This window comes from Nomascus leucogenys, chromosome 9 (genome assembly GCF_006542625.1).
Source record: "Nomascus leucogenys isolate Asia chromosome 9, Asia_NLE_v1, whole genome shotgun sequence".
Classification (NCBI taxonomy): domain Eukaryota; kingdom Metazoa; phylum Chordata; class Mammalia; order Primates; family Hylobatidae; genus Nomascus; species Nomascus leucogenys.
In genome coordinates, this window is record NC_044389.1 from 46,570,980 (window position 1) to 46,584,709 (window position 13,730).

The 13,730-nt window shown below is 38.4% G+C and overlaps 2 protein-coding genes across 2 annotated transcripts in view; one reads left to right on the forward strand and one right to left on the reverse strand.

The window, feature by feature from the left end:
• The window catches only part of LOC100580950 (phosphoribosylaminoimidazole carboxylase and phosphoribosylaminoimidazolesuccinocarboxamide synthase), a 41,589-nt gene that overhangs the window by 25,566 nt on the left and 2,293 nt on the right, over positions 1-13,730 (reverse strand). Inside the window, exons 2-3 of the mRNA XM_030818895.1 lie at positions 6,616-6,681; positions 4,080-4,207 (exon numbers count right to left, since the gene is read on the reverse strand). Of these exons, the coding sequence (XP_030674755.1) occupies positions 4,080-4,207; positions 6,616-6,681 (194 nt within the window). The remainder of the gene's footprint in view (positions 1-4,079; positions 4,208-6,615; positions 6,682-13,730) is intronic.
• The window catches only part of PPAT (phosphoribosyl pyrophosphate amidotransferase), a 42,124-nt gene continuing 28,422 nt past the window's right edge, over positions 29-13,730 (forward strand). Inside the window, exon 1 of the mRNA XM_004093145.2 lies at positions 29-309. Coding sequence (XP_004093193.1) covers positions 182-309 — 128 coding nt within the window. The 5' untranslated portion in view covers positions 29-181. The remainder of the gene's footprint in view (positions 310-13,730) is intronic.

The window sequence follows — 13,730 nt, forward strand, 5'->3', positions numbered from 1 at the left end:
GGCTGAGCTGGCCACGCCACCTAGGGACAGCGCGCGCCGCCGCAGTAGCTGGGGCCACCCTCGGGAAAGAAGCGCCTGTCGCGAGCGCGAGCTTCTGAGCTCGACGGGTCGAGCTGGCAGCTGGTTGGTGCTTACACCTTGGCCGCAGCGGCAGGTCCCTCCACGTGCTTTCGGCGGCGACATGGAGCTGGAGGAGTTGGGGATCCGAGAGGAATGTGGCGTGTTCGGGTGCATCGCCTCAGGAGAGTGGCCCACGCAGCTGGATGTGCCGCATGTGATCACTCTGGGACTCGTGGGGCTGCAGCACCGGTGAGCAACAGGGTGGGGGTGGCGGGGGCGTGCGTCTCCATCTCTCGGAACCGCTTCCCGCAGTCGGCGTTCTCATGAGCGCCCGAGGCCTGGGAGGACCGACCTCTCCGACCTGAACCGGTACCTGCCTGTGGCGTCGACCGGGTTGCCTAGGCGTGCACGAGGGGCACCTCGCTTCCATGAACTTTAGCCTGTCCTGCCCACCCTCCCAGCCACTTATGCCTTTTAGGGGCTCTCTCCCTCCCCGCCCCCCGGTCTGTGCACCCATCCAGAGGCTGGCCAGCTTGTAAAGCGCCGGTTTGCTTGGTCTGGCTGGGTCAGGGCTCCTCGCCGACTGCATGCGGGTTCTAGTCTCCCCGAGCCTTGGCTGCTCCTGTAATAGGCTAGTGTGGCGTGGCGGCCAGTCCAGGTCCTTCAACACCTAAAGGTTTTCGCGCGGGGCCTCCAACCATCACAAGCTTTTGTTTGCAGGGGCAGAGCTATTGAGCAGATTATGGGTTTGAAAGTAGTTATCGCTATGGGAACTTGAGGATCCTGGACTTCAGACCCAGGGAAAGATGACTAGTTGATGTTGAGAATGACTACTGGTAGTAGATCTCATATAAATTAAGTGAAAATTAGCCAACCACAGGGAGTAATGCCTCTGGAAAAGATTCATTGGTACACGTCTTGCCTAATGAATGAAAACGTTGGTAATAATATGACAAAAATTAACTCCCTTCTTCAAAAGGGGGACAGGGGAGTAGTGTCTCTATGCAAAGATCCATACACTTGATTTTGAAAAATTGGGAGATCCCTTCGAGTTAAAAAAAAAAAATTACTTTGCTTCGGTGATCTTTCCTTTTCTTACTACCTAACTGGAAGTTGATATAAAGTATTACACTAAGATAAGAAAAACAAACCTGGGTTTGATATTCTTACCGAAAGTATTACAGTTTCCATAAGGCAATACAGTAGTAACAACTTAAACTACAGTTAAGGAACTTGGCAATAACACGTAACAGCAAAATGGGTGCAACGTATAAACGCATTCCAAATGATTAGCTTTCCCTCCACCAAACTTAAATTAGAAGTACTTTTTGCTGTTTTCATTGTCCCAAATACTTGAATTTCAGTTTCACATTTTGTGTATTCCTTGTTTACTAAAGAGCTGAGAATGTGGGAAGCATCAAAAAGAATATTTTTAACTTGCGTAGCTCCAATCTTGGATAATTGTGGGTTGACCATAATAGATTTCTTGTTTTTTTAAAAAAAATTTATTGAGAAAATTAGTTATGTAATCCAAGCAGAAAGTAAACTCTTGATTATGTGGTAGCTGTGAGCAACATTAGTTTGTAACATTCTTAGAAGTTATGGCCAGGCGCGGTGGCTCACGCCTGTAATCCCAGCACTTTGGGAGGCCGAGGCGGGCGGATCACGAGGTCAAGAGATCGAGACCATCCTGGCCAACATGGTGAAACCTCATCTCTACTAAAAATACAAAAATTAGCTGGGCGTGGTGATGCGCACCTGTAGTCCTAGCTACTCCGGAGGCTGAGGCAGGAGAATCGCTTGAACCCGGGAGGCTTAGGTTCCAGAGAGCAGAGATCATGCCACTGCACTCCAGCCTGGGCAACAGAGCAAGACTCCGTCTCAAAAAAAAAAAAAAAACAGTTGTTATTTTGGATACTCTTGTCATGGGGGTGGGAGAGAATCTAGAGGTCTTCAGGGTTGCCTGGTGGTCTGTAGAAAATATATATGAACTGTACTTCACTATATTTACTTTTTTTGCCAAAGTTATTCAAGAAATTTTCATCCCCCTTTCTCCTTCCCTTTAAATGTGTGCCTGAAGAAAAAGGGGCTTTTTTTTTTTTAACTTACATATTAGCACTGGTTGGAGTTTTAGTACCCAATTTAGGAAAATACTTGGTATTCATGGTTATAGGTTTTTTTTTCTTTTTTTTTTTTAATGAATACAATTTGATTCCTGGTTACATATATCTGTTTTCTATAGTTGCTTTTCTGTGAAAGAATTATAAGATTAAATAATACCAGATAAGGGCAATAATGTGATTATGTGGTTTTGAGGAACAAATGTGTTACTGAAAAACAATTTAAAATTTCTCTTGTGTAGGCATAGAATCATTAAGGTACGCAGAGAGGGCTGGGTTCTCACCCATATTCAATTCAAAATTTTACATGAGCTAAAGTGCTCATCCTTTGGGAGGACTGATTCTGATTGGAAGAACAATGACACTCCCTTATGTCTTGGAAATACAATTATCTGCTGCTCTAAACTGATAGATAAGGGCCAGAATAAAACTAAGAACTTTTCTTTTTAGTTTAGTTTTATATACATATCTTGTACTCTGAGAAGTGGTGGTCTGTTGCAGAAAGCTCTGTTTTCACTTTCTCACCCTCATTCACTCACTGGTTAGTTTTAAAACAACTGCAAAAAGGTTTGTGTTTTTTTTTCCTTTTTGATGAAGGAATTTATTTCTTATACATTATCTTCTTGATTTTTTTTTTTTTTTTTTTTTTTTTTTTTGACACAGAGTCTTGCTGTTTCCCAGGCTGGAGTTCAGTGGTGCAATCTCTGCTCACTGCAAGCTCCGCCTCCCGGGTTCACGCCATTCTCCTGCCTCAGCCTCCTGAGTAGCTGGGACTACAGGTGCCCGCCACCATGCCTGGCTAATTTTTTGTATTTTTAGTAGAAACGGGGTTTCACCATGTTAGCCAGGATGGTCTCGATCTCCTGACCTTGTGATCTGCCCGCTTTGGCCTCCCTTTTTTTTTTTTTTGAGACAGGGTCTCACTCTGTCACCTAGGCTGGAGTGCAGTGGTATGATCTGGGCTCATTGCAACCTCCATTTCCCAAGTTCAAGCGATTCTCATGCCTCAGCCTCCCGAGTAGCTGAGATTACAGGCATCCACCACCACACTCAGCTAATTTTTGTATTTTTAGCAGATACAGGGTTTCACCATGTTGACCAGGCTGGTCTCGAACTCCTGGCCTCAAGTGATCCACCCGCCTCGGTCTCCCAAAGTGCTGAGATTACAGGCATGAGCCACCATGCCTGGACAACCTTATCTTTAAGAAGATGGAATCTAGAAGGTGAGATTTCTGTCACTTTTGCTTTGTATTTGGTTCAGTTTTTTGTCTTGGGTATAATCTAATCTGAAACATTTAGTCCTGGGGTTAACAGAATACCTGGAAGGTATATTAGCCATTTCGTATAAAAATAAATAGAGTATCAATTAGTTAAGCCAGTCATGCACTGGATATTTAACCCAGATGGGTTCATCTAGATGTACTCCCCGTTTTTAGTAGTTCTGGCTATCTTCAGATTTATTCCGTAGCTCTGCTTTCTGTAGGGGAATTTTCACATGTCCTCTTAGCTGTAAACTGTGCATGCATGTATGTATGTGGGTATGTTCATCCCTGATTTATATAATCACCAAATGCTGTTTTGGTCCTGAAAACATCATTTCAGTAGTTTGCAGAGTTCTGAACAAACCAGACACCCCTTCTTAGAATAAACATTTTCATCTTTAAAACACAGTCACATTTTATGGAGACTAGAATGGCCTGGACATATTTGAAGATTCCATAAAAGGAATTAGTAAATGTCTGTAGATTTATGCCATGAATCAGCTAGTTAGCCTTTCCTTGATTAGTTAGGAGATAACCATGCCCTTCCATTCAGTGAATTATCACTTCTCCTGGTTAGGAATTGAACCTTACAATGACAAACATTTTCATACTTCTTCTAAAAATTTGTAAGATTTACCTGATGAAGTTGGGTTTCCTGTCTGCAGAAACATTCTGTAGAATCTTTTGGTTCTGTTATTATGCTTTGAGGAAACTGATTTGTAATGATCTCAGGAGCACTTTTCTTAAGAGATTTAGACACTGGTTCTGCAAACAGAGTACAGAACATTACCACTAGAAAGGCACTTGTGAGAATGAGAGATGCACTAAGTCAAACTTATATGGATCTAGTTCCCAGTTAATCTTCATTTAGTTTTGTGGAGAACACAGGATTTGATTGTCAGAGAACTTACTTTGGGCTGCCAAATTAAGGCAGGGAATATCTTAATTTTGATTTTCATATTTGACTGAAAATGACCAAATATGTAACATTCCTATAGTGTTTAACTTTTATACTCCTTTAATCTATAACCTTTATCTAAGTCAAGTAAATTTTGGTTTGAGGGAGTGACTTATTTTAAGTGCCCTTGCAAATTGTTCCAGTCTTTGATTTTAGTTATTTTATAATTCAGTGATTCTTGCTTTAAAATAAGTGTTTTCATTTCTTCCATTTATAACTATTTTTTTAGAACTTAGCTTTTTGCATTAGTCTGAAGCAGAATTTACCTGCCCTCAAAAATCTCCAAGTACCACTGCTTGGTCATTCTGGTCAATATTGGGAAGAGCTCCTTAACATACAAACTGAAATCTAGCCCCAGGTTTTCCAGTAACATCAGTTTAATCTTGGGCAAGTCTCCTAACCTCTGAGTCTGTTTCCTCATCTGTTGGCCCAGACTTATATATTGTAAGGTCTAATGCTCAAATTCAGTGGGTTCGGAATGATACTCTTGTGTGGTTAACCCTTAGCAGCTTAACCTGAAAGGAGAAACTGCTAAGGGTTAACTGCACAAGAGTTTTATCTGACTTGCATTTATATCCAGACGTGGAAAAATACACTTTTCAGTTCACTTGAGATAAAAGGTTATAAGGGGAAGAGGAATTCTTGCTATTTGCTAATACTTTATTCAAAATTTATTTGTTGAGCAGGAGCTCAACAAATAGGAATAATGTACATCTAAGTACATTACTAAGGCACTGTAGTAGACACTGGGAATACTTTACCATACAGGGCAGATGTGGTCCCTGCCCTCGCAGAGACCTTATTGGTTCAGGAGCATAGACTTCTCTATGCCTCAGTTTCCTCATCTGTAAATTGGGTATAATGATAGCACCTACCTTATAGGATTGTGATTGGGACTAAATATGTTAATATATGTAAAGTGCTTAGAACAGTGCTTGGATATATGCATGCTCTATGACCCTGCCTTCCACTTCTGGATAGTATATACTCAACAGAAATGCATACATATGTCCATTGAAAGACATGCAATTTTTCATAAAAGCCCCAATCTGGAAACAGCTGAAATGTCCAACGGTGAAATAGATTTGAAAAAGTAATGGCATATACATTTATTTATTTATTAAATATTGAGATGGGGGGTTTCACTATGTTGCCCAGACTGGTCTTGAACTCCTGAGTTCAAGTGATCCTCCTGCCTTGGCCTCCCAGAGTGCTGGAATTATAGACCTGAGCCACTGCACCTGGCTGGGATGTATATTTTTACAATGGACTATTCTACAGCAATAAAAAATAACAGACTACTGTTGTGAGTAAAGTCATGGGTGAATCTCATAAACAATGTTGAATGAAAGAAAAGTACATATAGTATGAATCCCAAACTAATCTGTGGTGATAGAAGTGAGAATAGTGATAATGTTTATGGGGGCTGGAGGATGATTAATGACTGGGAGGCTTTCAGGGTGCTGGTAAGTTTTATGTCCTGAATGGTGGGTTTGGCATGTCTACTTTGTAAAATTTTGTTTTACTCTTCAATTTTTTGTGTTAACTAAAAAACAATCTCATAAATTATAAATCTATAAGACATTAAAGCTGGATTATTTTAGAGATCCAGAGAGATGCAGTGATTTGCTCTGTGTTGAGGAATTAGGGTCAAAGAGAGACTGGAACTCAGGTTTTCTTAATAGTCTCGTGTGCATTTTCTTTCTTCTACATGCTATGTTGCATTATATTATCTTTTCTGAGGTCTGTGATGGGTCATTTTGGAATTACAGCTGGCATTATTAGGTTGGCTTCTGAGTTTGACTTTCAGACTTATTAAAATGTTATATTGATTATTGACTACCTTTGAAGAACTGTGGATTTTTTTCTTTTTACATCTGATAACAATAATTGCAATAATCACTGTAAAGTACAATTTAAAGGACCATGATAACCAAATAGTTACCTAACTCCGGGCAAGTTTTCATTTACTTTCAGTGTTAACTCTCACTCTTTTTTCTTTCTTCTTTTAAAACATAAATTCTAGCTCCTGAAGTTACTTTCACTCAATGAGCTATGAAAGAAATTATTTCTCAGCATTCTCTGCTCTAATACAGTTCATAAACAATATATTTAGTCTAATTTATCAAGGACAGGAATAAATATCTCTGTTATCAGGAAAAAGCAACAAGTGTTTTCACTGTGTGGAAGAACTTGGCATTTCTCTGGCTCTTACCATCTTCATATGCTTTTCTCTTGAAGCTCAAAGTTCCTTGGCTTTTGTTGTGACCTTCAAATAATTCTTAAATAAAAACACAGGAAAAGAATCATTATATGACATCATTTAAAACACATTAGTTTTCAAGCATTCAAGTATACTAAAATAAGAAAACTTAAGCAGGTGGACAAATAAAGAATGAGTTAAGAATTAGGAATATTTTGGTACAAGGTTTAGAAAAAAGTTGAAACTCTTGGCTTAAATTAGGTACCTATTTTTAATGATTTTTAAGGGTCATTTGAGCATACGATAGTGTTAGGATTTCATTTTTAAAGAGTTTTTCTCTTGCTAAATGAAAATGCAAAGAGGAATGTCTAGAATTTTTTTTGTTAATGTCAATTCCAAAGTTACCATGTTTCCATTCGGCAGTTCTGAGAGTTGGTTTTCTTAGGATGCAGTCAACTTCTTCATAAAATCTCATTTTTCTTGGACAGTTGCCATTTTTTCTTTGTAAAATGCTATATTCATATTTTAAATTTTTATATTTCATATGACATTGTTTCCAGTCTCTGTCTATCCCAAACTGCATTAATCTTCTGGCAATTTCCTTAAATATTTTCTTGTTTCTTGTGGCCCCTTCAAGCATTCGTTTAATTTTTTCATCAGACCATATTTGTATCCGTGCTCTGACCTCACTGTCACACCAGTGTTTTCCAGCCTCTGTGCACTCACTGTGATAATCTGTAAATGACTTTTAGCATCTTCTAAAGGATTACCTACAAATCAACATGATTTATAATTATTCAAACATAGATAAATCTTGTATTTGATTATCATTCACTTAAAGCAACTGTGATGGCATAAAGCACCAATAATACAATAATAACTTCAATATGAGTCAAAAGAAATTTTGTGTCCATATTCAAACAGTATATTCTAAAAATTATAAGACAGACTGTTCTCCATTATTAGTGAGAATAATTTAGCTGCTTTTCTTCATAGGTGATCTTCACTGGATATTTATGAATATGGAAAGTCCCAATGTTTACTTAATTTCTTTTAGAGAGAAGTGGACATAGACATTTTCCTTTTTTCTCTACTGTATTCTCTACCAACTCAGGTATAAGGAAGCATTTTAGGTAATACACAATAGAGATCTTCTCTATTAGACTTCATATATCAAAATGACATTTAAAATTTACCAATTTAGACCCTGCAGTGGACCCAGTGTTATTTTGGGGTGATGATATGCAGCAGGGGGTGACGGGGAAGGCGTACTCCACAATGCTTTCCAACAGTGAGTTCCTCTCATCTTAAATTCTCCTAGGTTTTAATTCTGAATAATTTTTCAGCCTTATGAATTTTTTTTTTTTTTTTAAGAGACAGGGTCTCAATATGTTCCTGAGGCTGGCGTGGACCTCCTGAGCTCAAGCGATCCTCCTGCCTCAGCCTCCCGAGTAGCTGGCACTACAGGTGCCTACCACCATGCCTAGTGCCTCATGGAAATTTGAAAATGTGTTTAAATCACTCTTGTTGGATATAATTTTTAAAAGATGGTGATAGAAATGTAAAATGATGAAGTCATGGTGGAAAACAGGTAGTTCCTCAGAAACTTTCAGCATATGCCATATGACCAAGCAATTCCACTCCTACATATAAACCCAGAAGAATTGAAAACATGTTCACATAAAAACATGTACCTGCTGTGGAAAAACAGTACGGCAGGTCCTAAAAAAATTAAACACAAATTACCATATGATCAGCAATTTCACTTCTGGGTATATACCCAAAAGAATTGAAAGCAGGGACTCAAGCAGATGTTTGTACATCCACATTCATAGCAGAGTTATTGATAATAGCCAAAAGGCAGAAACAACCCAGATGACCATCGATGGATGAATAAACAAAATGGTGTATCCATACAATGGAATATTAAAATGAAGGAAATTCTGATAAATGATACAACATGGAGGAGCCCTACAGATATTATAAGTGAAATAAGCCAGGCACAAATGGACAAATGTTGTATAATTCCACTTATATGAGGTACCTAGAATAGTCAAATTCACAAAGATGGAAAGGAGAATAGTGGTCACCACAGGCTAAGGAGAGTTGGGATGGAGGAGTTATTGTTTAACGGCTACAGAAGTTTCAGTTTGGAATGATGAAAAAGTTCCGGAGATGGAGAGTGGTGATGTTTGCACAACAATGTGAATGTACTTATGGGTATAATGGTAAATTTTATGTATATTTTACCAAAGTGGGAAAAAAATTGTAGCAGAATGTTCATAGCAACAGTATTCATAGGAGCCAGAAAATGGCAATGACCCAAATATCTGTCAAATGATGAATGGGAAAACACAATATGGTATATCCATAAATTGGAATATTATTCAGCCATAAAAAGGAATGAAATACTGATACATGCTACAACGTGGATGAACCATGAAACAAAAGAAGCCAGACACAAAAATGTATATTGGAGGGTACCACTTATGTCCAGAATAGGAAAATCCATAGAAACAGAAAGTTGGTTAGTGGTTGCCAGGGGTTACGGAGGTGTGGTCAAGCAGTTAAACTACTAATGGATATGGGGTTTCTTTCTTTTTTCTTTTTTTTTTTTTTTTTGAGACAGAGTCTTGCTCAGTCGCCCAGGCTGGAGTGCAGTGGCGTGACCACAGCTCACTGCAACCTCTGCCTCCCGGCTTCAAGTGATTCTCCTGCCTCAGCCTCCCAAGTAGCTGAGACCACAGGTGCGTGCCACCACGCCCAGCTAATTTTTGTATTTTTAGTAGAGATGGGGTTTCACCATGTTGGCCAGGATGGTCTTGATGTATTGACCTTGTGTTCTGCCTGCCTTGGCCTCCCAAAGTGTTGTAATTACAGGCGTGAGCCACTGTGCCTGGCGGATATGGGGTTTCTTTGTGGAGTGATCAAAATGTTCTAAAATGGGATACTGGTGATTATTGTATAACTGTGGATATACTAAAAACCACAGTTAACATGCTTTAATTGGGTGAATTTGATTGTATGTAAATTACATCTCAAAAAAGAAAAGTTGCTGAGGTTTGAGAATAGAAAAGTAAAGACAAGTCAAGTGTAGAGGTTAATGCAGTGATGTCTGTGGGAAGTTATAAAGGAACTAAGGAAACATGAACTGCATTGTACCGAGCTTCCAAATCTTCCTCTAAGCCAGAGTTTTTATGATGTGATTGATTAAGTCATTGGCTACAAGATGGAACTCAACCTTCAGCCCCACTCTCCTCCCTGGAGGTCACACTGGCACAAAGCTCCAACCCTCATCACATGTCGGTCTTTTTTGGTGACTACCCCCTATCCTGAAGCTATCTGGGAACCCACCTAGAGTAGCCTCATTAACATAACAAAGATGCCTCTGTCTCTGGAAGTTCCACAGGTTGTGGATGCTTTGTGCCAGGAACAGGAGACCAAAACTAGATATATTCTTTATTATGCCACAGCTTCTTAAAAGTTTATTAAAATATTACCAACAGTACAAATTAGAAAAATCATGCCTTCATAATAAACAAGTTGCCTGTATTTAAGATTAGTAGCATACCTATGTCTGAGCTTTCTTTTTTCACATTTATAAGTCTTGGGTTTTCTGAAGTTTTAGTAATCAGGTCTTCTCTATCTGGATGTACTATTGGATTAAAATGAAAAGTTCTCAGTATTGTGTCTCATATGACTAAAGTGCATTAATTTATGTAATAATTTTACTGCTAAGATTATACAAATTATAATGCATGTAAAATATACAAAAGTGTTTAAATATTCTAGGTTTAAGGAAAATTACTTCCAATTTCTTTCTTTTGGAAGAGATAAATGAATTAGAAGAAAACATAATTCTTGGCGTACCCTTTGAGATGGTAACAGTAGATTCCTTAATGCCCCCTGCTGGCCATCTCATTGTGAATTTTTTGAATTTTGGAATACGTTTTGCTACAACCAAAAGAAAAATGGGCATTTCTAGGGTTATTCTTAGATGAACATTGAGGTAGTTCACTTGTGATTTTTAGGCTGAAGATCAGCGTGACCTCCTCTAATAGGGTATATTTTACTACCATGGAACTTCTATGCTTATTTAAGTGTGCTTGACTCCACCCCCTGACCTAAAATAGGTTTAACTGTGACTGTCCTATACGAGAAAGCAGTGGCTTGCGGGAATACATAGATGATAAGGCATTCCAGCTCATATAAATGGCAGCTGATATTGGAGTGGAATTAAGTCAGTGTTGTTTCTCCTACTCAGGAGACAGGTAGGTGATAAGATTGTCAAACACAAATTTTCTCTTTTGGCAGAGTCCTTTCTCCTTCGATAACTTCTTGATTCCTTTTGTCCTCTCTCGCTTATGCTTCAGACCAGGGAGAAAAATAAAATATGTTTTAGATCCAAAGATCTAGTTTATTCAATTTTCATGGGCCACTTCTTTTTACTTAACATAATAGGAATAGCCTGAGCAGTCTATGATTCTTCTTCGTGATTAATTTCCTTCATATTCCATTAGTCATTAATTTTTAAGTGGTAATCTATCGGCATTAGCGAATTTTTCTTCCCTGAATGGAATCAAATTGAAACTTCTGTGTGAATCAGTCCTCTGCTGGTCTGAGCATGATAACCTAGCTGTGGTTTCCAGTGCTGGCTATGCTTGAGAATCGTCTAAAAATACGGGTGCCTGAACTGACTCCAACCTACTAGATCAAAATTTTCAGAAGTTCCAAATTGGGAACTGATCTAGATACTCAGAATCCAAGGGGTCTGCAGCTCTAGCTGGATTTTCATTTGAAGTAAAGAAAAGCTTATGGCTTATAGCATACATTTAAGATAGGAAAGAGAATACTTTTGGGGGACCGGTTTTTTGGCCAGATATCAAAGTTAACAATATGGGGCTATTATTAATAATAGCAACTCCAATTTCAAAAATTCACCAGTGAAATATAAAAAATAAAAATGAAGTGACCTCTGTTTTTACATGTAAATACCCATCACTTTGTTGTTGTTTTAAAGAAAGACTATTTCATGTGAATTTTTTTCCCTGAAGATAAATAATCCATAGTTTTATACCTCAATACTACATTCTATTACATTCTTCCTAAGAGCGGAGTGGCAATTTGTGAATCAATAGGTATATATTGCAGGTGTACCTAAAATCCTTGCCTGTTTAAGTTTTTTTCTTACGTATTTAGCTGCTGAGATCCTTGTGGGTTTATATCTTTGCTTTGTATTTTCATGTGACAGTTTAAAATAATATAATTTCTAGGATGACTATGCATTTGTCCTGTTTCACATTTTCTAAATATATTCCAAATATTTCATATTTGGCATGCAAACATGCCAAACAAAAAAAACCTTGTACTTTTGACTTAATCTTTTCCTTCTACATGTAAAAAATTATCTTGAGGTTGTACTTAAGTTTTCCAGAGGACTAACAAGCTAAAATCTTCTGAATACTAAAGCTCTTAACTTTTTAGATGGAAATCTTTTTTCCTTATTAAACAATGCAGTAATCTGATTTTCTTATTTTTTAAAATTTTATTTTTTATTTTTAGAGATGGGTTCTTGCTGTGTTGCCCAGGCTGGATTCAAACTCCTGGGCTTAAGTGATGCTTCAATCTTAGCATCCCAAGAAGCTGGGATTATAGGCATGTGCCACTGCACCTGGCATAATTTGATTTTTAACTCTTCATGACAAAGGCCATTGCTGTGATGCCTATGGAAACCTAAGAATCTGTCCTATCTGATAAACCAGAGAAATAAGTTTGCCAGGAGTATAGGAAATTTGATTAACTAGTTTGTTAAATTAACATTGAGCTTTACACTTTGTAAAGTTATATGAAGCTTTGGACTGAAAAACTAGGTACAAGGTCTTTTTAACAGATAGGCTTCAGCTTGGGGGCTTGGTGATCTTCTCCTCCCCAGTTTTGATTTGTGTAGAAGAGGCAAACTATCAGGTAGCAAGCACAAAATCTCACCTCCAAACCCTTAGTGCCCTATACCAGAGGGTAATGATTCTCAAACGTGCTTGCATCATTATCACCTGGAAGACTTGTTAAAACAGATTGCTAGGCCCCAACACCAGAGTTTCTGATTCTGGATGGGGCCCAAGAATTTGCATTTTGAGTAAGTTCTCAGTTAATGCTGATGCTGCTACACTTGGAGAAAAACAGTGATGGGGAACATTGCTTCCATTAATTATTTCCACCTTCCATTTATGTATTTTGAGTTATGATCTAACAGTACTTCATATAATGTTATAACATAATTTCTTAGGTATGGTAGCATCTATTAATATATAGATATAAAATCTAAAACCCATTATGAGGGCACCACTCTCATGACCTCATCTAAAGCTAGTTATCATTCAAAGGCCCTGTCTCCAAATATATCACATTGGGGGTTAAGGCTTCAATATATGAATATTGGTGGGAGGAACACAGTTCAGGCCATAGCAGTGTCTTATAATAGCATTTTATGTATATACTTTGTCACACACACACACACACACACACACACACACACACACACACACACACACAAACCAGAATATTCTTTTACGTGTGTCAAGACCTTGTTTTATATCTGTATCTCCTATGTCTTCTGACTTAATACTCACTGAATCATCTTCAGCTACATCTCCAGCAATGACTGTATGAACATAAGGGGATATATACTGGCTTTTTAAATTTACTTCAGGATCATGTTTTATTTATTTAGATTATTTATTTGTTTTTGAGGCACAGTCTCTCTCTGTTGCCCAGGCTGTAGTTCAGTGGTACGATTTCGGCTTACTGCAACCTCTGCCTCCCAGGTTCCAAGGATTCTCATTCCTCAGCCTCCCGAGTAGCTGGGATTACAGGCATGTGCCACCAAGCTTAGCTAATTTTTTGTGTATTTTTTAGTAGAGATGGGGTTTCGCCATGTTGGCCAGGCTGGTCTCAGACTCCTGCCTGAAGTGATCCACCCACCTTGGCTTTCCAAAGTGCTGGGATTAGAGGCATGAGCCACAACGCCTGGCCCAGAATTGTGTTTTAAACTCTAATGTAGTATTTTCCTTTTTAAAGGGACTCTAATATTAAATATGATTAGTTAGACTCCCTACCCTTAAGCATCTTTT